The 27,978-nt window shown below is 39.3% G+C and overlaps 2 protein-coding genes across 3 annotated transcripts; one reads left to right on the forward strand and one right to left on the reverse strand.

The window, feature by feature from the left end:
- The first annotated feature begins 60 nt into the window (after positions 1-60).
- BTF3 (basic transcription factor 3) lies at positions 61-7,409 on the forward strand. Of its 2 annotated transcripts, none has more exons than XM_033111219.1 (6): positions 61-207; positions 780-848; positions 4,202-4,315; positions 4,623-4,824; positions 6,013-6,069; positions 6,983-7,285. In XM_033111219.1, exons 2-6 carry the CDS (start codon positions 780-782, stop codon positions 7,027-7,029), a joined length of 489 nt encoding a protein of 162 aa, XP_032967110.1. In that variant the 5' UTR covers positions 61-207; the 3' UTR covers positions 7,030-7,285. The 2 variants fall into 2 exon arrangements, with proteins under 2 accessions (XP_032967110.1, XP_032967109.1); XM_033111218.1 differs by having other exon boundaries at positions 77-445; positions 6,983-7,409.
- Positions 7,410-8,832: 1,423 nt separating this feature from the next.
- On the reverse strand, positions 8,833-27,136 carry LOC117024991 (low-density lipoprotein receptor class A domain-containing protein 1-like). The gene is made up of 8 exons (XM_033110750.1): positions 27,056-27,136; positions 25,560-25,735; positions 24,416-24,499; positions 20,824-20,887; positions 12,958-13,080; positions 11,564-11,707; positions 11,309-11,431; positions 8,833-10,254 (listed from the first exon to the last, which is right to left on the reverse strand). The coding sequence occupies exons 3-8, from the start codon at positions 24,446-24,448 to the stop codon at positions 10,139-10,141; spliced, it is 603 nt and encodes a 200-aa protein (XP_032966641.1). The 5' UTR covers positions 24,449-24,499; positions 25,560-25,735; positions 27,056-27,136; the 3' UTR covers positions 8,833-10,138.
- Between the last annotated feature and the right edge of the window lie 842 nt (positions 27,137-27,978).

The raw sequence follows: 27,978 nt of genomic DNA on the forward strand, positions 1-27,978 counted from the left end.
GGCCGCGCTTGCGCAGCAAGGCGCTGAGCTCGCGGCGAAGTCCGTTTCCTGACTTTTCGAGGAAGTGGCGTTGCGTCACTTCCGACCTCCCTCTAGCTGCCATCTTGCGTCCCCGCGTGTGTGTGCGTTTATTCTCAGCTGGTCTGCCCAAGACCCCCTGAGCGCCAACCCTAGTCCCCCGCGCGGCCCCGTGTCCTCTCCAACAAGGTACAAAAAGGCTGTGGACGCCGGCGTGGGAGGAGGACGGGAACGGGGGCGGGAAGTGCCCGGAAGGAGCGAGACAGGGAGGGACAGGGCTGAGGAGAGGAAGGCGATGCGACGGACAGGCGCACCCACTCAGGCTGACTCTCGGGGTCGAGGTCGAGCCAGGGGCGGCTGCCCAGGGGGCGAGGCGACGCCGTCTCTTCCTCCACCTCGCGGCGGAACCCTAGGACAGGAGCCTCAGGTACCGCGAGGCTTGCGGAGAGTGGCCGGGCCGGGCAGGCCCTGGCTAGGCCGAGGCCGGGCCGGGGCCGGGGTGGGGGTGCTGGCCAGGCGTGGGCTAGAGCCCTTTTCCTGGGCCTGTAACGACGGGGGAGTTGGGGGGGGGCGGGTCGGAAGGTGGGTGCTCTTTGGGCTCCCTGGAAACCGAAATTGGGAGCTTTGCGGGGAGGATTTGGGATCCAGGCCTCGGCCTGTGTGGACACTTGTTCTGCTGGTTGGTGCCTTGGGAAATAATAAGCATGGAAATGCTAGAGTGAACTAGATCTTTCCTCGCTGAGGATTTCTTGTTTTTCTAGATGAAAGAAACTATCATGAACCAGGAGAAACTCGCCAAACTGCAGGCACAAGTGCGCATTGGTGGGAAAGTAAGTTTTAATCGTTTTTTTGTTTTTTTTTTTTTTAAGTTTCATGGTTCAGGGTTTTTTCTTTTGCGCTTCTAATATCGATGGCTTGTCACTTTGTCTGTAGAGGGCATTTCACAGCTGTCACATTGGGAGAGAGAAGCAGGTTAAATTATATGGTGTATCCGTGAATCATGCAGGTTGTATACTCAGGAAAAAAAGCCAGTGGACGGAGGAGAGGAAAAGAGCACTTAAACTCCAAACATTGTTTTTATGTAAATATGTCTTCCCAGTGTTACAGTGTTCTAAGTAGCGCTAAAGTGTTTCCTAATGAAGTAGGAAAATGTGTCATTTCAGTTACATCATCATTGTGGCCATTGTACTTCTGACTTGTTTTGGCCTAAATTGTATACAGTCGGTGCTTGCTCTTTTTTCTTTTTTCAATAGCTATGCTAATTGTGAATTTAAGTTTCACCTGTGTTTTCAACTATAGTAGTTTAAGGTTCTGGGTAATTGTGCTTAATAGTGTATGTCTCTTGTAAATTAAGATCCAGTTAATGCTTTCTTCGCTAAATGCAGTCCAGGACAGTAGTTGTATATTTTCTAGGATATTTGAAGATCTTTCTTGTATAGGTACCTTTTGGAATTTAAGAGCAGTGGCTGGATTTGAAAATACTACCTAAGTGGATATCTTTCCATTTTGACTTTGCAATTACACTAAAACTTAGGGAATTAGTGATTGGTGGGTTTTTAAATGATCAGTTTGTAGCTAATTGGTTTTTTCTAGTGGATACTGAGAGCCCCTTCAGGAGGATTCTTTTTTGAACTGGATGTTTAGATTGTTCTCTAAGTAATTCACTTAAATCAGAAGTCCACTGTAGACAGAGGTCTACCTCGTTGTATTTTGCATCGTTGGCACATTTCCTAATATTTAACAAGGTGTGGTATATAGCCTGTGGGAACGGAGCATGTCTTTACTGGGTAAAACTTGTAAGGTATTTGCTTGCATGGTAAAAGCTTCCATGTTACAAGTTTATTACCTATTAGTTTTTTCCTAACTTTTAGCATTTACCTTCAAGTAGAATCTACTGTAAACTAGCCAAAAGTAGCACTCAGACTTAAATAAGATGTACATCTGTCTGTTAATTACTGGACATCGATAGCAGTGAATATATCCTCATCTTTTTTTCTTTCCTGAAATGAGACTTGAAGATCTGCACCTACCTATTAACAACAGTAGATGTTTCTTGATCTTTTTAGCAATTATTATACGCTAGGTGTGGCCTTCACGTGCCAGAAAAACTCATGTTCTTTGTGGGTCTGTGTTTGGATGCTCATATGCTGTTGTTTTTTAACCATTCCTTTTAGTACAGGTTTCAGAAGGAGTACTTTGAATAATGGTGCTTATGTGCCATTTTTGTTACTTTGATCACTAGTTTTGACTTGTGAGAGAAATCATTCTAGGGTAAAGGAAAATCAAGATTTTCTAGGATTCTTAAGGCTGATGTAAGATTCAACTTTACTTGTTTACTAGTTAATAGAGGAAGTATTTCTGCTGTCGTTATAATATAGAAACATTTTCTTCACCTTTTAAGAAACCTACTTATGGGATGTAAAATTAAATGAGTTAGTTTTGCCTTAAAGAAAACTACAAGTGTTATGTACTTCTAGGTGAGTGTTATTAAAGCTCTCTCTTTATTTTAGTATCTGATCAGAGCATTGCTTATGTCAGTAAAAACTGAAAACTCCACATACATGAAGTATATGAAGCCTATAGAAGGTGTGCTGGTTTTTTTTATTAGAATCTTCTGGTAGTTTCTTAGAATATCTTTTAGAGGATTCTCTGGAAACCAGATTCTATCTACATGGCCACTTCAAGATGGTTATTATTCTTAGATGTTTTTCGGGGGTTGATAACCAGTCTTTTCTGTAGCTATTGGTATTTTCTTCAGTTAATCTATGATTTATTTAAGCCTTTACTAATGCTGGATCCTGAGAATACTAATTTGAAAGTACAAAGTTTAAAGTACCTGGAGGCGGGGTCGGCTGGCTTTAAGACTAGTAGGGGGAGATAAGCATCTTTTTAAAAAATCTTTTTTGATAGTGTAATGTACATAGTGCAATAGAAACATTTACAAAATATAGAGGTGGGAATGATTTAGCTTGGTTGGGGGGTTAATTGCAGAGTTTAGGGAAAGCACAGCAGAGATAATGACTGGAACAGGATTTTAGAGGATGATAGGAATTGGTATGGAGGTTGCAGAGACAGTGAGGTAGGTGGCGGTGATCTTCCCATGAAGAGCCTTGTGTACAACGTAAAGGGCTTAGCCCTTAGATGAGATCTATGAGAGGGTTATTACAGGGTTTGAGCAGAGTATGGGTGGTCACATTTGCCTGAGAGTTTATAGGTTATTTTTGAGAAGGGGGATATTGTAGACTTGGCCTATATGTACAAGAGACTACAAGTTTTCCTGAAGCCCATATTCATTCATTAAGTTACTGAAGACCTTCAACGAGTCAGATACTTACTCTTCTAGATACTGGATTTCATAGAGTATACAGAATAGAGTCCTCAAGGAGTTTATATTCTAGTGAGGGGAGACAGACAAAATATACTTATCTCTATCAGTAATAAGTGTTATAAAGAGAAGTAAACCTGGATAGGTGGAAACTAATGAGTATGTGAGTTGCTATTTTACATTGGGTAGTTGGGAAAGGCCACTTTTGATATCGTGACATAAGAGCAAAGATCTGCAGTGAGGGAGGAAGCCAGGCAATGCTAGGGGGAGAGGGACCCTATGTGTAAAGGGTCCTGTTTGGCCATTTCAGGAACAGTGAGGTTTATTTGGCTAAAGATGCACACGTGTGTGAGAGGAGCTGTGGTCATGACCAGCATGTGGAGGCAGGATAGATAGATCATAATTAAGAATTTCGGATTTACTATTGGGTCTTATAGGAGTCTATATATAGACATTGATTGCGTTATGTTAATGGATGTTGATTTGTCTTTTATTAATGTGAAAACAAAAGCTTCTGGACATGGAGCTTCTAAAAGAGGCTTAATTTAGGTTGGCACATGCTATTTCTTTGATTACTTTAGAGCAGATAATGTAGGACTTTGAAATGATCATTCCTTTATTTCTGACAAAACTAGTATTTTAGAAATTATTCAGGATTTGTAGATAATTCCTTTCCTTTCCCTCTTTGGCTTCCATCATTGCCCTAACCTGCCTACTCACTAAGTAAAAGTTTGTGGTTATGGTTATTTTCTTACACAGAGCCAAAGATCAGAAAGGAATTAGAAACTTTCCATTTGAAAATGTCTGTTGTTATGGTATAAATGTGTGACGTTTTCTTTCCTTTTCTCCCTATTTTAGGGAACTGCTCGCAGAAAGAAGAAGGTGGTTCACAGAACAGCTACAGCAGATGATAAAAAACTTCAGTTCTCCTTAAAGAAGTTAGGGGTAAACAATATCTCCGGTATTGAAGAGGTAAGTGTCATATTTTATTTCTTTATACAAGCTTTAATGTTCATGCATTGAATGATTTATTTATATTTTGACTCTACAGTGCTTCCAGCAGAAAATTTCATATCCCTCTGAAATATGTTTCCATTCCGTTAATGAATATCAGGGTGTTTGTTAAGTCTGAAAGCTATTAGATTGCATTTTCCATTCTACCCATGCTTCACAGTGAAATACTAGATTAATTAGCTAGGTTGCAATTGCTCCTTAATAAAGTACTTGGTTTTAGGGGGATTTTAGTGGGCATTGCTAATGAAAATTTTTTTCTTTATAGGTGAATATGTTCACAAACCAAGGAACAGTGATCCACTTTAACAACCCTAAAGTTCAAGCCTCTTTGGCAGCGAATACTTTCACCATCACAGGCCATGCTGAGACCAAGCAGCTGACAGAAATGCTACCCAGCATCTTAAACCAGCTCGGTGCAGACAGTCTGACTAGTTTAAGGAGACTGGCTGAAGCTCTGCCCAAACAATGTGAGTTTCCTAGTAGTGGTTTTGCCTGGGGTTACTGATTGATTTATCAGTAGATTTCTAAGATCTTGGGGTGCAAAGTGGATTTGAATATCTTTAAATTTGGAAATGCAACCTGTCCTCTAAAAAAATGTTAATTTTTATACTTATTTTAAGAAAGTGTTCTTAGGTGTTCAATAATTTAGTATGCTGTGATCATTATACTTCTAGCTTTCTTGCTTTGGGTAAAAGACTTTAAAATTTTTACTTTTATTAGCTAGAAATGATGAAAATATTAATTTGGAGCTTTTTTTGATTACTGGCAGTTTAAAATTCATTAAAGATATATTATAAATTACAAGATTTTTTTTTAGTTTTATCTATATAACTGATATTACCAGTAATCTCTAAGAATTGGCCTGCCTGTATTCCAAGTGTTTTCAATTAAAGGATGATAAGGATTTTGTTCAGGGCAGAAAATTATGTAGTTGAATAAGTGGACATTACAGGTATAGCTACTTTAAGCTGAAGCCCTCTAATTAAAATTTTGAAGAAGGGGAATGTAGAAGCAAGACAGGCTTATTATATGGCCTGTTATTTAGTCATCCATGTTTTTCTAGGCATTCACTCACTCCCATTTTTTTGTCATGTTGAGAGGCATAACATTTTCTAGGCTTTCAGAACTGAAGTAGACACTTGAAGCAGCAAACTGAAAATCATAGGCTATACTGTGAGGTCTCAATTCTCAAGTGTATTCCACTTTCTTGTGTAATAAAAGGAAAGTGGATGCTTACCACTCAAAGACAATTTTTGGATCATTTATTTTCATTTCAGTAAAGGTTTGTTGAGCATCTCCCTTATGCCATGCACAACACAATAGAGTATTTGGGAAAACAGCCTCTTCATTTGCCTCTCAAAACAAATCTTGTCATAATTTGGTATGTGGGTTTACCCTGGGGGCTCCCTGTTCTCATACTACCTCAGAGCCTGTGGTAGGCCAGAGGGATTGAAAGGAAGGGTATGGAATTTGGTTTGTTGGCTGTATTAGCTCATTTGCAGACATCAGACTATCATGTTATTGCTAATACTATAGATGAAATCCCAAATGTCACGGTTGTTACCCTGAATGTAAACCTTTCATCTGTTCCTCTTTTGGTTAACGTTTATCGAAGACTTAGACAAACGTGTAACATTTACATTTCCCTTTCACAGCTGTGGATGGAAAAGCACCACTTGCTACCGGAGAGGATGACGATGATGAAGTTCCAGGTAGGAACCCTCACTTGTGGTTAAACTAGAGAATCTTAAGATCGCAAGGGAGAATAAAGAATCTTTATACTATAGAAAAGACTACCTTAGGGCAGGGGTAAAGAGTGTGGGGGAGAAGGGAGACGTGAACCTTGCTTAGGATGAGAAAAATAATGCAGTGTTATTTAACTGGGAGTTATGTTTGTGGACTAGGCTTTTTTCTGTTTGGGATCCCGAGAAGTTGGAGGTGTCTAACCTTAAATATTGAAATAAGTATGTATGTATGTTGTGACCTAAGTACAATAACTGCTTGCAGATCACAAATGACCCTTGTGTCCTACTATGAGATCCATAAATTTATGAGAAGGCATGGAAAAGTTATTCAAACATCTTGGAATGAAAGCATTCTAAAATCAGAAGTAAAGCTCTGAAGTAAAAGTCACGAGGCCTTTTTCTATCTTAGTTGTTACTGGATAATTTTTCTTTTTTTCTTTTTGGTGGTAAAACAAATCCTTTTTGAGAAGTAGAATCACTAAGTCATAAATCCACCTTGCATAGACAGATGTCCTTAGTAATCCAGGAAAACTTCAGAATTTTGTGTTATGATACTCTTTGGTTCTGCCCCCCACATTGACTACTGTATTACGCTGCTTAAATTTACTTCTTGGAGTGGGATGGGAACGGGAGGGCATACCTATTCTTTAAGCATAGTATTTATGTCATTGGCACATTAATGACTTTTTCCCTTCTTTTGGTAATAAGCCAAAACATACGCCTCAAATGGGTAGTGGTCTCAATAAAAACTGTATTTAAATTTATATCCTGATTTAACTACAGGATATTTTTTGAGAGCATTTCCCTGTCTCCTCTTAAGATCTATGTTTTTAGATTTGGCTTTTTTCTGAGTTTCTACCTTTTTTTTATCTTTTTCTAGATCTTGTGGAGAATTTTGATGAGGCTTCCAAGAATGAAGCAAACTGAATTGAGTCAACTTCTGAAGAAGATAAAACTTGAAGAAGTTACTGGGAGCTGCTATTTTATATTATGACTGCTTTTTAAATTTTGTTCATGGATCTGATAAAATCTCAGTCTCTAATATTTTTAAGCCCAAGCCCCTTGGACACTGCAGCTCTTTTCAGTTTTTGCTTATACACAAATCATTCTTTGCAGCTAATTAAGGTGAAGAAGCTTGGGAATAAAGTTTGAAGCAAAGGTTAATAAAGTTCTTTGCCTAGTATACACTTTTATTTTTTATTTCATTGACACTTATTTGTACACAGAAAGCAAAGTTGTTTGTAGAAAGCTAATCATGGTATGTAATATGGCTAATAATTTTTGGAATTTGATTAAAGGTTTAACATGATAGTATAAAGTAACAAAGGTGATATATAAAGTTCTCATGTTTGCAGACTTTTTTCTCCAGCAGCCCTCAGGGCTTCCCTGGTTTATGTGATGGGTGTAATTATAAGATGAGAATAGATTATTCCTTAGCGGGTGAGCAAAGGTTTTTTTTTTTCTCTTAATATTGTCTGTATTGTAAGCATTTTACTGAGTGCCTTATGTATTATCATACTTAATTTTCTCATTTAGTCCTCCATCTATGAAGTAGGAACTAGTAGCTCCATTTTGTAGATGTAACCGGAAGTTATTTTTAAAAAATGAAAGTAGTTAACTTCTTAACTCCCTTCTTGTCCTATTAGATACCTGAATAAAAAGTAGGAATATCACTTTGTCTTTTCCTGGAATGATAACACTAAATGAATAGGGCTACATTTTTAGTTGGGAGAATTCTAACATAACACATATAACTGCCACCATAAGCAAGGTACTAAATAGTTTCATCACCCCAGAAAGTTCCCCAATTAATAGGCTACTTTTAAAAAATTGTATTAGCAGTTATGTTGAAGCAATTAAAAAATTTTTACAAATGGTAATTAAAATGTAATTTGTATCAAGGCCAGTTGAGGAAGAAAATTGTCTTAGTTTCTACTTCAACGATAAGAATTCATTTTAGATTTCCACACCAACTTGTAAGTACCTTTTGAAGGTACTGTGTAGCTATATCTGAAAGTCAGTATTCGTTCACTACCAAAAATGAAATGTGTAAATAGTATTTGCACATCTTAACGTTGTATTCTTTTCTTTAAAGGATGTGTATCAGTTCTGTTAAAGTACACCGCTACAGTAACAAGGCCTCCAAAGCCTCAATGATTTACAAAATTACAAAACATGTTTCCAGACCTGTGGGTTAGGCTGGACTCTGCTGTTAGTTACTCCAGGTCCCTGACTGATGGGGAAACCTCTCTGGAGCACTCAGCTTCCTGGCTTGAGTGAGAACGTAGTAGGTTATGTCCTGGCTCTTAACACTGTTACCCACGAATATCACTTGTATGCAACTGACCAAATAAAATGGGTAAACTGGATGGCAGAGGATTGGGAGGGTCTGGAGTGAGTCCTGAAGACTGGCATTCTGATAAGCTCCTGGGGGATGCTGCTGCTGCAGGTTCACTGGCTGTGCTTTGAGTAACACGAGAGGTTTTCTTCACTCATCTGAAGAGACTGGAGACAATGACAGGCTGACATGAACATGTGAAGATTGCCACCGTGAATATCCAGTTGTTTGCCCTGGATCTATATAGGTAAGGGACCAAGTACCGTGTTTCCCCGAAAATAAGACCTAGCCGGACCATCAGCTCTAACACGTCTTGGAGCAAAAATTGATAGAAGACCGGGTCTTATTTTATACCCAGTATTATACCCGGTCTTCCATTAAAATAAGACCCGGTCTTCTATCAATTTTTGCTCCAAAAGACACGTTAGAGCTGATGGTCCGGCTAGGTCTTATTTTCGGGGAAACACGGTAGTAAAGGGCAATACATTTCTAGGCTAGGCCTACCCCAGGGCAACTTGCTTCTTGTAGCAGATGCTGGCTAAGGTTAATACGGTTGTGTGTCTGTACTCACCGTTTTCCCCAACAACCTCTAAGAATGTTACCTATTTGGTCCATTTAAACGGTGTGTGTTGGTGGCTACAGATCAGTAAGAAAGGTTTTTCCTGTAATATCTTCAATATAGAGATAGGGTTATGCTACAGTTAACAAATGACTGAAACTTTCAATTGCTACATTTATTTGTCACAATGTTTGTGATTTGCCTGTGACTGGACAAGACTTTCCTCCAGAAGCAGCCTCTAATTGGAACATTGGCAGTCTCAAGGCAGGGACAGAGATAGCAAACAACCAGCTGGCTCTTCAAACTTACGTTGGGAAGCAATGCACATTAAGAACCAATTTCATCAGCCAAAGCAGGTCACGTACATAGCCAAGTCTGATGCCGTGAGGCTTGGGGAACGGTAATCCTTCCCCAGAGGAGGAGAGCAGATATTTTTTTATAATTTATACATGCTCTACCATATCCTTACAATTTTTCTTTAACTGCCCACAATTCTTGTAACTTCCCTGGTAAGCACTGTACCACTTGTTTTATACCATCTCACTGATTATCATAACAATCCTCCCCGAAGAGCCACATTGTACAGATAAGGAAACCACCTTCAAGAGATGGAATTGCTTGTGTGAGTTCACACTGCCCCTTAAGATGAGATTCACGTTCAGGTCTGCTCGACTTAAGGACCTAAATGGAAAGCATTTTAGGCCCTGGCAGGCTAGAGGGGCAGATGATTCTGATATAGTTGAATTTTTGGCTGTTGTCACTAATTGCTGGCTGTTGTCCATTATTAAGACTAGCCGTGGGCCAAACTGGTTTGGGCTGGATCTGAACCAGGGCTACACTAATGAAGAGACAGACATTGATTTTGATCTGAGAATTTAGGTTGAATGCCCTTTATTTGTTGAAATAATCAAACTGGAGTACAGTTGTGTCATTCTCATAACCCTGTGTGCACAGGCTTAGAAAGCTACATTCTAAAATTTGGAAACAAGTTTGGAAATGGGCTCAAGGTCACTGAAGATTGGGTCTGATGTCTACCAATTATTTTTTTTTCTCCATTACATAACACTGGATTTTTGTTTTAGATTACCCCTTTCCCCCAAAAGATACGTATGTCAATTTTTTTTTTTTAGAGAAGAGAACTAATAACAGTTTTTTAGGTTTTCCAAAAATATACGTAATTGGTAAAGTCTTCTATTTGCATAAGTTTTCATCACTCCAATCAGCACAGTCTTGAATGCCATTTTTGCAGCGAGTTCTGGAAATGCAGTCACAGTCGGCAAAGAAAACAGTATCACATCTCCAGCCTGAACACTTTGGGCACTGTAAAACTAGACAATTTTATTTATTTTTAAAAGCACAACTGTTAAAATGTTAAGGTGGACTGGAAACAATGCTATTGGAAATGAAACAGCCCTTTGGATCTTAAAAATCTTAGTGAAAACTGTCCAAGGGGTAAATGGCAGATGTTTATTAAAGATTCTACACATTTGGGTGAAAAGAATTTGTACTTTGAAAAGCCAAGGAGAGTACTACCTCTCTCCATCAGCCTGCAAATAAACATGCTGACATGCTACATAAACAAGGAAGGGTCCAAATGAGTTTGTATATGTTCAGTAAGCAGAGAAAAGAATCAATATTTGCTAATTTGCAGCTAGCAAGAAGAAAAGGACCTGTGTACACTTTTAGTCTTGTGTTGTCAACACATTGTTAGATAACATACAACGCCTAAGAAGCATTTCTATTTCTACCCTCCCTGATGACCAGGCAAAAGTCAGGAAATGATCTATTTAGTGTATTATACTTTTGATAAATCTTTTACATACTGGGTAGGGTCATGAGGTATTGGAACTGCCTCTACTGCCATGGTGTTAGAATAATCTAGCCTTGCCGGACTGCAAAGTGATCAAGGGTGCTGCACAGTGTTCAACCACCGCAGAGAATACTGCGGGAGGCAGAGCGGAGAGTCGGGGAGGAGGTGCAAGGAAATACCAACGGTTAAATAAACAAAAAAACCCTTTGAGAGCCAAAACATTCAATAGACTTTTCTTTGATCTTTATCAAAATTTCCAAAGAAATCCAAAAGGAATTTGATAGCAGACAAAAGTTGTCCATTAATTTTTATTAATCTTTGCAAATCTGGCTTTATTTGCTTTTTAGCTAGAGAATTCACCTACTTTAAGTATGCAAACTACCGGAAATGATGGAATCGCTTAATTGTGAATGCTAATATCCTTAGGTAGTCTTCTAAGTATGGGTGACTTTATGTAATTGAACCCATTAAAACATCAATTACATATTTTCATTTTTACCTGATTCATCTGAACAATCGCCACAGTCGTTTCTTGTGTCACACACCTTGTCCAAATATGTCCAAGTCTTCTGTTTGGGACACTTGAATATCAAGTTTTGTGGGAGACTGCTGGGCATTTGGCCTATATTAGACAAAGAAAGGCATTATTTCTAATAGAAATCGTTCATGCCTGATAATGTTTTAATTATAATTCTGAATTTTAGTTATTAGTTGCTAGTGACTATTCTTTCATTTTGATTATTGTGCAGCTCACCACAGTAGGTAGCCGATTCATCTTCGCCATGAGTGCAGTCCAGCTTGCCGTTACAAAGCAGGGAAGGTGGCAGGCAAGTCGTGAGGTCCTCGCACAAGAAGCCAAGTTGCTGTGAAGCTGTTTTACATTGTCGATGTGGCAAACCTGTTAGATTTATAAGACAAGTACTGGATGTGGACATACGCATCTACGATCATGAGCATCAAGCTTTAATAATATAATAACCTGCCTATAACAATCTGCTTCCTCCTTTCCCCTTCTGCTTCTTTCCATTGTTCTTTTCCCCAGTATTTCTTTTCTTGCTTTTTCTCCCCCATTCTTCCAAACGCTAGGACTACTTAGCTTGCATTTCTTGCAATATCTAACTGGCAGTTGGGCAAAAAAAAAATCCTGCCTGAGGAAAAAATCAAAGGTGCTTGGGAGGGGGAGTCAAGAAGCCTGGGTGGGCTCTGGTTTGAGCTTTGCCACGGATTGGTTGCTGTAGCCGCCTCCATTGTTTTCTTAGCTAGAAATGGGAACGAAGACAACTTGCTACACCAACCTCTAGGGGATGTTGTGAGTTAAACTGAGATCATTGTTGAAATGTAATGAAGTCTACTCAAAAATGAGGGGGAGTTTGTCAAAACAATGGCATGAGGTTTTTAAAATGTTTCAGTCCTATAAAAATTTGATGGAAGTTAAGATGTAAAGAGCAGATTGGTAACACTTATACCTCAAACATATTTACACCTAAAATAATGTATTCAGAAAATTCTGGTTTGGTGTGTGGAGTGGTAAACAGGCTGGAAATATTTTAGATACCTGGTTTAGAGTTGGGGAGAGCTTGGTGAAGGTGCATTTTACATCTTGAAAGTTTCGTAGTTGGGACCAGATTGACAATTAAGAGGCAGATGACACCACAGTTTGTATCCCGTAATCCTTGAGATACTTGGCATTGTGATTGTGGCTGATGGTTCTCAAGTTACTAAGAATATTTAACACCCTGCCCAACCTAATTTAATACTGAATTATATGCTCTTCTGTATTGTTCACTGCTATTTCCCTAGTCTCCCTAATTACAACAGAAACCCCTTGAAGGTAGAAACCATGTCCTGTGTAGGCTTCAGACTTGGGCTGACCTGGATTGGGACCCTGGCTTGTCGATTACCAGCTCTATGATGTTCAACAAGTCACCTAACCTCCCTGAGTCTGTCCATACTGGTGATAACAACAGCCACCTCCAAAGACTGTTGAAAAGAATGAAATAAAGATGAGATGTGTGAAATGTCTACAACATAGTACGTGCCAACCACCCATTATCAAAAGACTCACCCATTTTGCAAACCGATAGGGGATACATATACTCTTGTTGAGTGAATTGTTGACAGATCTGTCCCCTAGGGGGTGACACATACTTGCAGGTTTTCCAGGCATCCCAAAGGTGACCCCAAGACTGATCACAGCAGCCAGAACTCCAAGCACAAGGAATGCGATGCAGGAAATCCAGAGGCACTGTCTGGTGGGAGGCCAGCATTGCTCTGTCACAGCAAAACACAAAAGACCAAGGCGAGTAAGGCTTCATCTCAGGCAGAGGCTCGTGTTGGGGATACTGCGCTACCTAGCCAGGTGTCCATGGTTACCTCTGTGTGAAACGCAAGAGCCAAAATTCCAGGACTTGAAACATGTGCTGTGTGTTACAGTGCTGCTTTTCCTGCCGACAGTTTCTAGTGCGATCTTCTGGGCAACCAGCCTTATGATGAATGAGTGTTGCTCCCCCAGTTATGAAAATGAAGCTTTAAAAACCAAGAAACAGGGCCAGAGCGGTGACATGACTTCTGAGGTTTACGCTGATGGAAGTGGAACTATCTCACCTCCAAAGGAGGTCTTCTGGTTCCCTGTCTAGGGCTATGTCTGCTATGCCAGTGTTGCCTCAAACCTGGTTTCAGGCTGCCTATGTCCGAATCACAGAAGGAAATGCAGATTCCTGGGCCCCACCCCAGACCTACAGAATCAGGATCTCTAGGGGTTGGAGCAGGGGATCTGCATGTTTCTTGAGCACTTCTGCTCATTCTTATACGCAGCAAAATTTGAGAACTACAGACTGATACCAAAGGTGAAATGCAGACTTTGGTTTTGGGTTCCCACCAAACTTCCCAAAAGACATTGATTGGTGGTTTCTGGAGTCAGCAGTCCTTGGAAAGCAGGTGAGGGGAGCTTCTTCTCTTTAGAGGAGCTTGGCACCATGGAACTTGCCTGACTGGTTTTATTGGCACACCATTGAGAGAAAAACAGTGTGCTCAGCGTGCTCCTGGTAGTTTTGTCAGCACGACCTTTTGCAAACAGTGAGATGCACCCTTGATATTTCTGAGGTGACCCATTGGTCAGAATTAGGACTATCTCTGAACCTTCTTCAGGAGCCTAAGTTGAAGTTGTGGGATTTCCTGGGCCCCCACTGAGGACTTAGCATTCAAAACTACTTGTGGGTAAAGAGTACATTTTAATACAAGAGAGACAGGATGGCATCTTTTCATGGGAACCACTCCTAGACTCTAAGGCTTTTATGCCTTTGGAACTACATAAAGTATAAAAATTAAATCTTTCATTTTTAACACCTAATAGAGCTTCAGAATCAACAGCTCTGTCATGTAGCTATGAAATTTTTATTATTGGTAAAGAAACTTAGGCTTAAAGAATCTAAGTGTCACAGCCAGTAAGTGAAAGAAACAAAGAGTAGAAGTCTACCAGACACTCCAAATCTTTGTCACACCATAAGGCTTCCCTGAAGATTCTCTCTGCTGGATCATAAAACCCTGTGAGCGTTTGCTCCTTAAACCAGAGTCCCCTGTTCCTGGGGTCAATGTTAATTTGTTCTTCCCACAGCAGCTACGGACTTTAAAATGTTCTTAGTCTTTGATTTAGAAATCCCACATCTGGGACTCTATCCTATGCATATATTAAATATTAAATATTAAGAAGAAAACTTTATGTAGAAGATTTTTTACATTGTATAACACATATAGAAACTGCTAAAGCTAAACGATGCTAAAACACTATAGTCACTTTAAATACTAAACACCTATTTATTAAAAGTGATTTTAAAAAGTTACTGAGTTTTATATATGATGGGTTCTCGAACATGTAAAACAATGATATAAAAACATTAAGTGTGGAAACAAAGGCTGGGGGAGTTAGCAATGATGTCTGTGGATTTTGATTCATGTGTTTGTTCATCATTCATTCCTTCAACAGATATTTGTGGAACATCTGTGTCAGGCAGTGGGCTAGGCTCTGAGGATACAATGGTGAGCAAGATAGATAGATATAGTCTGCCCTCGGTGAGCTTACAGTCTGAGAAACAATGGGATTTTTAGCAGAGGTGTTTGCATCAGAATGACCAGGCAGTGCTTTTAAAAAGTTCACTCCATGCTTCATTCCTGAAGATTGTAGTTCACGGAGTCTGGGATGGGTTGGGGCCTAATAAACTTTTTCCCCAAAGCTTCCATGGTGATTGTGAAACACAGCTAGGATGATAGATACTCTCCTAGAATAGAGGTCTTCAAACTTTTACGATTGTGTATCCCTTCAGCAGCAAAATAAATTAAATTAAATTAGCATTTCCTCATAACATATGAATATTTATTTATAAATCTATGCCAGTACCAGTCCACTAATATATTATATATATTGTAAAACATTGTCCAAAATTGAAATTTAAGAAGGATGAAATCAAATATGCTATATCAAAATAAAAGTTCGCTATTTTCCTCCCTAACCCCCCTGGATCCTCTTGTGTGCCCTGTGCAGTTCATTGGAAATTACTCATCTAATCTAAAGGATAATGAGGCTGAGAGTGGGAAACAAGAAAGGAAGATATTTTAAGCAGTGATTGCTTATTTAGTACCACAACCCTTAAAAGTATTCAAAAGGCTAACTCAAATACTAATGGTTAAAACAGAACTAGACAGTAAAATGGACCTGTGACATTAAAATGGAGTTAGAAAACACAGCATGTCTTTATTACCTCACTGGCTAATGTGTAATTGGAAATCCTTCCACTGCAGGTCAGCAGACATGAGGAAACTTTATGGGGTCTCTGGACGCTAAAATCCCTCTTAACTAACCCATAACAAACCATGAGGGAGATTGGAAGATGAATAGAGGGGCTTACACAAGGACTGGAGGCCTGAGGGTCTGCAGCGGCTCAGGGCCCGCAGGGGCAGCGGGATTCTGAGGAGGGGCTGGGGCAGGAATGCTGAGCTGAGGTGCCCAGAAGTCTTGGGCCTGCTCATTTCCTCACTTGCTGCTGAGACGCCATTTCATGCAAGGCCAATTCCCTTTCCTGAAGAGGGCAGCAGAGAGCAATGAATGGGCCCTAAATTCCTTTTAGGATCCTTTCAGCCGGCTAACCAGTAATTACCACCCTTCCTGGCTCAGGAGTGGCATAGACAGGAAGAACTGGAAGGGCCAGGAGATATCCATGCTGTTTAGGGATGACTGGCCAGGTCATTTTGAAGCTTTTGGAGGTAAATCTGCAGCCACTAGCCCCTTTTGTAATCAGTATTCCCTTTGGTGATCAGTAGGAGGGTTGTTTAAGCACCTTCAAATACACTGTCTCATTCCCTTTCAGAGTGAACCTGTGAGGTAAACAGGATTTGTAGGACAGTTTTTATAGATGAAGAAACAGATGCCCAAACATATGAACACTTGTCCAACCTTCCCTAGGTAGTTAATGACAGAACTGGAGTTAGACCCAACTCTCCTGAACACAAGTGGAGTTTACATTTTCCTTGCTAAACTCGCCTTTCTCAGAGTTTTTGGACACTTTCTAAAGGATCTGCAAGTTCTCCATGAGAATCTTAGTTTTGGGTTTCATTGCGATGGTAATCTGTAGCAGTTTTTATAAGCACATCCTGAATCATCTGGATGACCTCAATGAGTAGCGGTGTATGTATCATCAGAATCCTTGTGTTCGTCCTTCAATTTGTGTTTGGCTTTGAGTGAAATCCAGGTGACTTCATGGTGTACTCTATCACTAGGAGATTTTACAGCAGGTTGAACATAGAAGTGTGGTGGGAGAAGTGAGTCATCTCAGGACACACAAAATACAGGCACGTCAGACTAAAAAGTGACTTGCCCCATCACATCCATGCCCACATTTCCAGTAGATGTGCAGTGTGGTCTCAGTCTTTGAGAATATCAACTTTTAACCGTTCAAATGAACAATAATTGTAGTAGTGAGTATACCTGAAAGAATGGTTCTGTTCTGGAATGCAACAATAATTGCATTTGTTGCCCACTGAATGCAGACTCATATCTTCAAATAAAAGAGAGAACTTTACAGAGTTATCAAGTGACATCTGCCTTGCTCAGAGTGTTTGTTATGCGAAAGGTTTGCTTCTTCTGAACTACAAACTGAGGCTGGCATGTATTAATATTCCCATTTTGTATGCGAACAGGCATTCTAGGGAACTGTATTTTCAAACTCATAATATAGAAACAGACTAAATATATGCCCAGAAGTAAGTTAACATTTTTCTATCGTTAACCTCAAATTGGCAATTTAGTTTCTGCAAGACAATACCACTCACTGATCCATCACATTAAATTAACAGCATAAATTTGAATTTTATTACCTTTATGGTTGATTGTAATTTTGTTCTGCAATTATACAGTAATCTATAAACACGAAGTTTATACATTGTTTTATGGTTGTATGTAAGTGAAATGACATTATAATAAAAATTAAAATGATAATAACATGGAGAGAATTGGGGGCCTACAATAATTTTTCCAAGAATGTGAAGGAGTTCATTCAGTATTTGAGTTTCAGGAACCTACTACACCAGAGGAAGCTCTTCTATCTCCTTTTGGCAATCTTGATGTATCCTCTTCCCACCCCAGAATGGCTCACCTCTGAGCCATTCACCTGAGAGCTGCTTATAAATTCTGTTTCTTCCTCTTTCATTCTATCAGCCCCAAATCTTCTCTTACTGTAACTCCACACTTAGCTCCTGGGCCCATCAGGGGACTCTCCTTCTTGGGAAAAGTCTTGAGACCTTAATCTACTCAAATAACTTTATTTTATACATAAAGAAACGGGGGCCTAGCTTTATAGAGTGACCTTGGTGTGTTGATTTCCTGGGGTTATTGACTTCCCTGTGCCATTTTCTGACTAAAGGCCACTGGTCCAAGTGGTGAAAGGAGAAAGAAGTTTGTGGCTTACATGTGGGGAAGCTTCGTTCTTCAGCCTGCTGTCTGTGGTGAGATAGCCTGTTCCCAGAAATGCACCATTGATTTGAATAATCAAATGGCTACAGATAATAAAAGCTAATCCAAACCATCAAATTGTTGGCTCCAACTTCAGCAAAGAAGGATAAACAAAATCTTTCTAAACTGGAAAATGGTTCAGGATTATTTTTCTTTGCTTTTCCAACTCATCAAAGATAACCTTTCAGCACCAGAATGTTCTATTAACATTTTTCTAATAGGCTTCATTGTTTTGTTAATCAAGCTTATCTCAAGTGTAGCATCTTTATATCTGTACTGCTAATTGGTTTCTTTCAAACCAAGTTGACATTTTAGTTGTTTTTGAACCACTTATTTTTTTTTTCCCTTTTCATGAAATAGGTCATGTATTATTAGCTTCTTTGAAGATTGGCTGCCTTTTTAGGAACATTTTTATCATACTGACTTCTGTGCTTATAAAATATGCAGTGAGGACAGATGGACAGAAGGCTGGAGTGGAGAAGGAAATAATTATTGCCCTAGTGCCAAGTGTGTACTTGCAATTTTCTATGTGTGCCACAAACTATAAAAGGTCACACAGTAATGGTGTGAGCTATTTAAGATAGCACAGTTGTTGTGTGTCTGGTCTTAGTTTATCAATAGTGATGCTATTAGTTATGAATGCTTAGGGGCACCCACCTGGCCTGCTAATACTGTGGAGCCCCCCCGCCCCTGACATTTTCCCAACCAATGTTGTGGTTGGACCTACCCTTGTGGTTCTTATTATGATTGCAAAATGTACCTCAGCAATGACCATCAGGGAACTTGCAAAAACAAGGTTTATTACTCACAAGTAAGTCCTGGAGGGTACATGGCACACTCACGGCCACACAACGAGGTCACAACTAGAGAGAGACACACACACAGACATCTGGCCATCTCTGGGGACCTATTGGGGTTGAGAGTAGGGTGCCTATGGTTTCATGGTTTCACTGTTGGTGAATTCTAAAGCTAGGATTAAAATATAACCTAGGTCCTAGTATTATTATTTGCTCCCCATTTAAAATCAACTCTAGTAGTTGTATTTGCTTCAAGCAAGCTGTTATGTAGTTCATCAAATCTAAGGTTGAGGATTTTTTGATCCTAACCTAAGGTGTCAGTGGAAGATTTCACATTACTTCATCATGACTGTCACCTGGTGGACAATTATTGTATGAAACATCAGCTGTTGCCTGCTTTCAGAGATGCATGCTGATTTTAGAGAGAAGTTAAAATGAGAAAATTAAGACTGTACTTTAGAATTGTTGAAACAGGGTATATTTGCATAAAAGTAAAATGAGGGACGAATTCTTCATTTTGCATAAATTTTCCATAGCAGGCCCTTAATGACTCTGGTCCTTTAAAATATAACTGGATTTACTAAATCCTAGTTGATATGCCATGTTGTTAAGGTATCACTATTACACAAAGTAAGTGACAGCGGTGCCGTGCAAGCTGTGCTATTGTCTGCCTTTCACCTACTGAGAGAAAAATATTCTATGTCTGCACATAATTTAGTCCTGATTCCTTCTTGCTCCCTCTCTCTCCTTTTGCAAAATATAGATAACAGAAAATTATTTGCAGTTAGTATTGTCTCTTTCAAATAAAAAAAATGAACAGCAGACCTCATACGATAGTTTTAATGGTTTTTGTTCCTCAGTCTGTCAGCTTGGAAAATCCCCAGGCATAGTCCTCTATTTGGTTCTATTTTAAGCATGTGTGGAGCACAGGCGTAGGTAGCCTGGCTCCTTTACTATTTACTAGCTGTGCAAGTCTTATGCCTCCTTGGGTCTCAGTTTCCTTGACTGTCAAATGGATATGTTCCCCAAACCTTACAACAGCAAGACACTCCTAGGTGAATCAAATGAGGCAATGGGCAGAAGCATTTGGGGAAGTATTCAAAGCTTTATACCAATGGATGATGAGAATCACTGAAAAAAATACTTGGAGAGTGTTTTGGCAAGTGCCTGCGGGAGTAGAAACTAATCATTTCAGTTTATTTTTTTGACTTTTGAAATAATTTGGAACAAAATCAAAGGACTGGATCTAAGTCTGTGCAGTGAAAAGAATTTAGTCTACTTTTAGGGTTTAAAAATGATGACAAACTGTTATCCTATGGGACTGCCATGCAGCCACTGGTGGTGATGTGTAAGTTCCGCTCAGTGAGTAGACACATGAGTGGTGCAGAGGTTGCTGGGAAGTCAACCCCAGCGGCAGTTTCAGCTTTCTCCCAGGTGTACGTTGACCTGGCAGGTGGGTGGATAGTCACCTGGGAATCACTCTCTGCTTTTCCTCTCAGTGGACCTGATTTGTAATAACCTTTCCCAGGTCTCTGACAGGGATTAGAACTCTGTGTGACCCTGGCACCTGGAGATGAAGAAAAACTGACCCTCGAGGTCCTGTGGCCTGTGAAAAAATCTGCTCAGGTCTCTATCATGGAAAGTCATGGTCAGTGGGAATGAGGATTACTGCTAAGTTCTATTATTTTGTGAATGGTTTAGTCTATAACTTTTAGGGCAAAAATCTTAAACAGTTCAACTGTATATTTATTTTAATCAGAGACTGTTAATATATATATACAGTTTTATTTAAATGTTTTTATAATGAAACTGCTACATATATGTGTTATCTGTAGATATTGAAGTCAGCATGTTGATATTTATGGGACAGTGATTATTGAAAGTGATTGGCAATGGATGTAACTGAACAATTCTGTGCACAATCTTTGGTCCCTGGAAAGTCTAAAGGTCTAAGTGTGACACAGGCAGCCAGTTTTACCCCCACCAGTTTGGTCACTCAGAATTTACCTGTACCTGCCTTCCAGATGAAGTTTCCCAGGAGCCAGGGAAACCCCTGCTAGTACTTTAGGTGCCTTGAAGCCATCAACTGACACACAGAGAAGGCATTATTGGGTGGCTCCCTGAGACATGACTGATGTCCTGGGACATGATTCCTATTTGGCAACGCCCTTTCTTTAAAAATTTTTTTTAAATTTTTTTAAAAAGTAGAAATATCACCTTTTTTGTGCTTCATATCTGAAGGCATTTCCTTTGCACTGGAAAGAGAAGAGACTTCTGTCACCTATAGGAGAAGAAACAGCCTTGACTATCCTGATGCACAGTGACTTATTTTGAGTTACAGAACTTCTTGGAATGAAGTGAGACTTCTCTGAGGGAGGGTTGGGCTGAGCTCTCTCATTGTCTATTCTTAGGAGGTGCTCAGTGAATGTTTGGGGAAGAGAGAAAGAAACAGAGAGAGGGAGGGAGGGGAGAAGGAAATTGGCAGGGCCTTTGGGAAGCAGGTGTCAGCCTCAGCAGGAATAATTTAGTCCCACTAAAGGATCTTTTCAGAACGAGGACCATTTATTTCCCAAGGTAAGTAATTCCTCGGTAATTTCTAAGCTGGATACAAGTTGTGTCCTGTCCAGCCTGGCAACCAGACTAGCCTGGGAGGATGGGTGAACTGGTGGAATGAGTGACCCCAGGGGTCTATTTATAGGAGCTGAGTTGTATGGGGTGGAGGCTCTTCTCAGAGAAAGTCTGTGGGGGAGGTTTGGGGCGGTGAGGGATAGAGAGTATGGTGAATGTCTCTGATGCTGGCTCCTTAGCTGATTCTCTGGAATCTAGAATCATAGCTGAGACCTGAAGAAAGAAAGAAAGAAAGAAGAGAAGGAGGGAGGAAAAGAGAGGGAAGTAATGGCTGGGGCTAAAGGATCCTTTTTCATGAAGGACTCCTGGTGCTCAGATGGCAAAGTGGGACATAGAGTCTGGAAAACGCTATTCTCCTTATCTGTAACTATCAAAATTCTTAGCATCAGAAACCAACTCTGGTTAAACAGAATTGACTAAAAAGCTGTTGGTTCACAGAAATACCTGGAAGTCTTGAGAAGCAGGCTGGATGAAAGCCAGGAACAAAGGAGACCAGGTAGCTGCAGGGCCACAGCCCAAATCTGCCATGAGATGTGGCCATGGCATCTTGTACAGCACCTACTGCTCCTAGAAACTCAATATTGCTGTGGTTGCTGCTGTCACTGCTATGGACTCTACTGTTATTACTTGTTTGGGTCAGTAGCTGCCAATTAAAAAACCTGGGGTGGTAGCACCTGATTTTTTTAAACCTCTGTCACATACTTGCACTCAAGCTACAAGGGAGACGGAAAGGAAAGAGGCTGGGTAAAGTAGAAGCTAGGAAAGAAAGTACCTGGACTTTTTGGTTTCTTTATTTGGTTTCTATATTATTTTTGTGAATTTAACTACACAAAAATAATATATGCCTGATCTGAAAAAATTAACATAAATTCAAAAGACAAATTGGTTGTTGGAATAAGCTTCCTGGAATACCTTGTTTAAGACGAATCAACCAGTCATATGTTTACGTACCTTTATGAACAAAAGGAGAAGAGAGAAAGAGGGAGTTCTAAGATGATTGTTTTTAACAAAGAAGAGTGGCAGTTTATATCTTCTAAGTTACAAATCTCCATGTCAATATAGCTATCCATGACAGCCAGTCTGCATACAAGCTTTTCCGAGATGAAAAGCTACGTTTGCAGGAACAACCTCAAACTTGGAAACCAGATATCTTAGAAAAGGACTTTTTACATATAGGCTCACAAGGAAACTTTAAGGTTACTTAATATAAAATAGGATATCATTCTTGTAAATGTTTTAGCCTCCAAGTTTATCTAAAATTATTTTTCAAAATTATTGCTTCGCATTTCATCTCTTATGCTGGCATCAGTAACTCTTTTCTCTATTATCTGCAATTAGTGTAGGGCTGGCTTTTTCATGGAATAGAATTCCATTTGCTAGAACTGAGTCCAAAAGTACAGGGCTTAAAAAAATCTAGACTTGGTAAAACAGTAAGGGATTCTGTGGCTATACTGTTCTGCTTTTATGTAATGGATGCCCATAACCCCCTTCCCCCCAAGTTGTTCACATATGCTGACATTTCTTTGTGGAATTCTCTATTCCCCATTTTCATCTACATGCTTTGGATGTGTATGGGTCCTAATGAAGTTAAACTAATCACCATATACTTTCACCTTAAGCCAACTAATTGGATTAGGGATAGGAACATGACCTAGCAATAGGTGAATCGTGCTTGGTTTCTTCAGTCCTGTCTTTCCACCTTTGTTTCTTAATTTGAATGTTTAGTCCTTGTAGATTTAATATTGAATTTAAGTCTACCATCTTGCTATTTGTTTTCTATTTGTCCCATCTATTTTTTATTCCCATATTTTTCATCTCCTGCCTTCTTTTGAATCAATCAAGTTTTCTTTTTACTATTCCACTTGACCTCCTCTATTAGCTTTTTAGTTATGTATTATTCTTTTGCTTATCTACTTAAGGTGTCTGGTAAGGGCTCTCCAATGTGAATTTCATATGTTTTGTATTTGTTCCTCTTTTTCCTTCTTAATGGAATGCCAATGCTTCTCTCTACTCAGCCCAGGTACTACAGAAGATGCTGGTCCTCAGCTGAATGGTTATGAGTGGTGGGTGCTAGAGTAATCTCAAGCTCCATAACTGGTTCAGAAATAAGCATGTGACCCAATTGCAGTAAATGGGACTAGGAAAGGTGTTTCTGGAAGCTTCTGGGGATCTTCTTCCTTATTTTTCTAGAAGTGTATGGATGCCTCTTTGTCTCATAAAGAATCATATGGCCCCTGCTGTTACTGGAAGCCACACTATGACCCTGAGGGTAACCAGACTTAGGATAAAGCTGAATTGTGGCCAGCAGAGTGCAGAGACTGAAGGGATCTGGGTCTCACTTAACACTGTTGAGCTGCTCCATCAACCAACATTGAAGTTCACCTAACTGGATACCCTCCTCTATGAGCAAATACATTTACTTATTGTTTAAGCCATCTTAGGTGGGTTTTATTTCATTATACAGCTGAAAGCATCCTAACAGATACAAGGAGTATATATTACTTTTACATTCAGAAATGTAATAAAGGTGAATTTTTTTAAATGCCTAAGTATTGGGGATTCTGATCTTGACTTTCTGAAGCCATAGAAATAATTTTCTTCCCCAAATTCATTCCTTTGTCATTGATTTTTGTTATCTATTAACCTCATATTTGTGGTTACTTAATTTGTACTGCATTTTCTCCCTGATGAAATCCCTAAGGCATAGTGGCTATGACTCCAGCATTTAGCACAAACCTTGACATTTGTGCTAGGCTCTTACTCATAAAACAACAGTGTTTGATATATTTTATTTCTCCCCAAATAGGAGGCTGTGTGAAACCTGACCAAGTAGACCAAGTTCTTTTGGGGAGGGCCTTATCACATCTCATCAACATAGGGAAGGCAACATTATCTTTTAAAGAAGAATCTACAGTATCAGAAAGAGTGGTTTATTCTCTGGAGAGGGCAGCGAGGCCAAGCTCTGGCTCAGTTGGGTGAATGGACTCTTCCTTAAATACTGACAACCTGTTCCTGAAGCAGCTGAGGGACGTACGAGGCAGGGCCTCCCTGAGATAGGGGCACACACAATTGATCTCATTCTTGTTGACAGTTTCCTTGGCAGTGGTGCAAACACCAGGACAGCCAAGTAAGAGAGAGGAGAAGTTTTTATAAGAGACTTGCATCATGGAGAACAGGTTACCTGGCCTTGTGGATGAACTCTGTGAGCTGGCATGACTTCTGGAGGGCCAATTCTTTAGTCAACACGTGGGTCCCAAAGGAAATCCTAGAACAAGGGAGTAACAAGACAAGCTCTTTGACATTGGTTGGTACAAATTGCTGTCCTGGATATTCAGGACAGCAATCCCAGAGGCAAGCAAAGTAACTAAACAATAGTGAGGCATCAGAATTGGGTTCTGTCTTTCAGAAAATACCGATTAATAAAAGATATTCAGTCACAACTAACATCTCATTGAGTGACAAAAAGTGAATTACTCACAAAAGATAAGATAAATATTTAGAAATTCTTTGACACAGAGGCTTAAGGGGGAACATGTTTATCTTTTCAGAAGAATCATGTCAGGTACCAACAGGTCTGAAGGAAAAGATAACTAGATTCTTTCATAAGATTCTTTGTACTGTGTTTCCCCGAAAATAAGACCTAGCTGGACCATCAGCTCTAATGCATTTTCTGGAGCAAAAATTAAAATAAGGCCCAGTCTTATTTTATTATAAGACCAGGTATAATATAATATAACATAATATAATATACCAGGTCTTATATTAATTTTTGCTCCAAAAGACGCATTGGAGCTGATGGTCTGGCTAGGTCTTATTTTCGGGGAAACACGGTAGGTAGGGTGGCAACGTGAGAGGTAGATGTTAGAATGTGGTTTGGAATATACCATTCCACCAGCCAGGAGTAGGTGCCCTAGAGCAGTGCCTCTCAGCTGTGCATTAGAATTACCTAGGAAGCGATTACATGCCTCCATGCGGCATCCCAGACTAATAAGTCAGATGCTCTGGAGGTGAGACCCAGGCCTCAGTGTTTTCTAAAGCTCTCCAGATGATTCTATTGTGCACCCTGGGTAGAACCAATAGCCCTGGGAGTGGAGCTTTCTTCCTGTGCTCTGAGATCCTCAGCCCTCTGATCCCCTCAGCACACAGGTTTCGATATGCCAGGAAGGAGGACTGACGTTGGGACACAGCAGAACCATGAGCACATGAGAAACCCAGTAACAGGCATAGGAGAGGCTTGAACATGCCTCTGTTAACACATGACATTTTTAACTTGTCCTTAGGATGTATGGGAAGAGGGGAGATAAATTTGAGCAAGCCAAACTCGCCTGAGAGGCAGATTCACTCTGTCAGAGCAGCAGGCAGGCCAGGCAACCAGGTCTGTGTGGATGTCCACGGCATCCTCAGGGCCCAGACCAAATCCAGCACCGAGTATGGGCTCAATAAATGTGTGCTGGAGGACTGAGTGACGGTTAGGGGAAATTTCTTGTCTCACACATTTAACCTTTTGGAGAAAAGACGGTGAACAAAAAGATCAATTTGAGCACGAAGAAGATATTTACAACACTTTCCAAGAATTGATTTTGGGATATGTAAGATATCTGACTATTCTCAGTGGATATGAAGAGCGAAATTAACAGAAACATCTAAAAAATTAAGATGCCTCCCAGGCTCATAAAGTAATGTGAGCAAATCTGTCTGAATCAGGAGCAATGTCACTGAATTCATAAATAAAACATAAAATGTGGGCAAAGGTATCATATAGTGGTCTGTATTCCATTTCACAGAGAGAGCTCAGCAAGCAAGGAATTTGCAGTGGTTTATTCACAGTGTAATAATTATGTGTCTGACTGATTTTAATTCCATAGAGCATAAACTCACCAATAATAAAAGTTTCTTGTTTCCAGTCACTAACATGGTAGTAGCACAGGGATAGTATCACACAGCTAGTATCATACAACTCTCACTCTACCAGAAAAGGCTTTACTGTCTGAAGAAGAAAATCTACACGAAAGGCAGAGTAAACCTTTGAAGTTTACTTTAACCAATGAATATTTACAAAAATCTCTTTGGGCTGTACCTCTTTTTTTAAATGATTGTATTTCCTGTCAAAATGCACACCGAAAAATTTCAATCATGTTACAATCCTTTTTCATATCTTTATTGTTATTTTAAAACCAATAACACATATTGTAAAGATTTATAAACAACAAAAAATGTAAAAAGTTGCTGTTACCATTTTGAGTCCTATCAACAGTATCCACTATAAAGGTCTAAGGTGGTCAACTATTGAAGCTCTGGTCAGATATGTTAATATGAAAAGGTCTGTCACAGAAAAAAATTTGAATATTAAAGGGAAAAAACACTTAGTTTAAGAATTTTAAAATAGCCAGAGTTTGTTCTGCTTTTCATTCTATTTCTACTCACTTTATAACTCTTCAGATTTATAAACGAATTGTTTATCATACAGAAACACACTCAATAGATATGAATACATTCAATGATATAAATATTCAATGATACAACATGCACAAAACACCTAAATATGTATAACGTATGTGTATATAGCCAGTTTGTTCTATCAGAAGAACTTAGGGTTTTTACTTTATGCATAAAGATGAAAAGGAACGTTAATGAAATCATACAGTGTTTTCTAAAAATTAATAGACTACTGGCATTTTAAAGACAATTCAAAGCTACAGACTTTTAAAATCTTTATAGTTTAATGGTTAACATCATCCATTACATGTTCCTTAAAAATATACATTAATTTAAGCTATTGGCAATATTTTTTTTAAAGATCAAGAATATTAAAATTATTAACCTCTTTCATTCAGATCTCCCGTTTGCAGCTTCTTTCAGCATGGAGTGAATTATGTAGTGTAGTCAAGCGGGTGATGTAAGAGAAGTGTTGTTACCAACACTGGCACACCTATATTAGTTTGCCTCAACTGATGAAAGAAGGGCGATTACAAGGTGATTACCTTAACCTCGGGCTGGCTTTCACTGAAGTATTAAAAAAGGTCATAGCTACATGTCCTTTCAGTAGCCTATGAGACAAAACCTACCCAAGGATTAACTGAAGAAATGTAATTTGATACACTATTTCCTATTTATTAAAGGTCCCAGACTTAGTGAAGTTGCATGTTAATTGGGATGTTTCTGTCTAGTAATCTCTGATTTGTAGAAAAGATCCCTCAATTGACAATTTCTGTCCCTGTTGAACATTAGCTAGATTTGTACACAACCCAGCAATCTTAATGTTGCTAAAATCACTTGTTGAGTGAGAGATGACAGAAAATCCAACTTATTAGTCTCTTTTCTTTTTTTGTTTTGTTCTGTTTTGTTTTTTGATCTGTTTGTCTATTTGTAACCTCAAGTCAGTTAAGACTTACGTGCTCACTGGAAAGGAAAATAACTCTAAGTGTTTGTGTTTCTGGTTCACTTCTGACTGTGGCTAAAGTTGTAGATTCGAAGCTATAAGCTCTCCATGCATTTGTGTGCCTGCATGTCTGTAATTGAGAAAGGTCTTTACCTCTCATGCATAGTATAAAATATTTTCCTAACGCTGAAGGCTGTTAAAAAACTAGATTACAATGTCTCTTAAATTAAAGGAGCATTGTTCTGATTGGCTTATAGGGATAAATAATCATTTATATGACTCAAAGATTCCCACAAACCCCAAAAAATAAATTGAAAAAAACTATTTTAAATGTGCTACACTTTCAAGAAAAAAATTATCCTTAT

Source organism: Rhinolophus ferrumequinum, chromosome 7 (genome assembly GCF_004115265.2).
Source record: "Rhinolophus ferrumequinum isolate MPI-CBG mRhiFer1 chromosome 7, mRhiFer1_v1.p, whole genome shotgun sequence".
Classification (NCBI taxonomy): domain Eukaryota; kingdom Metazoa; phylum Chordata; class Mammalia; order Chiroptera; family Rhinolophidae; genus Rhinolophus; species Rhinolophus ferrumequinum.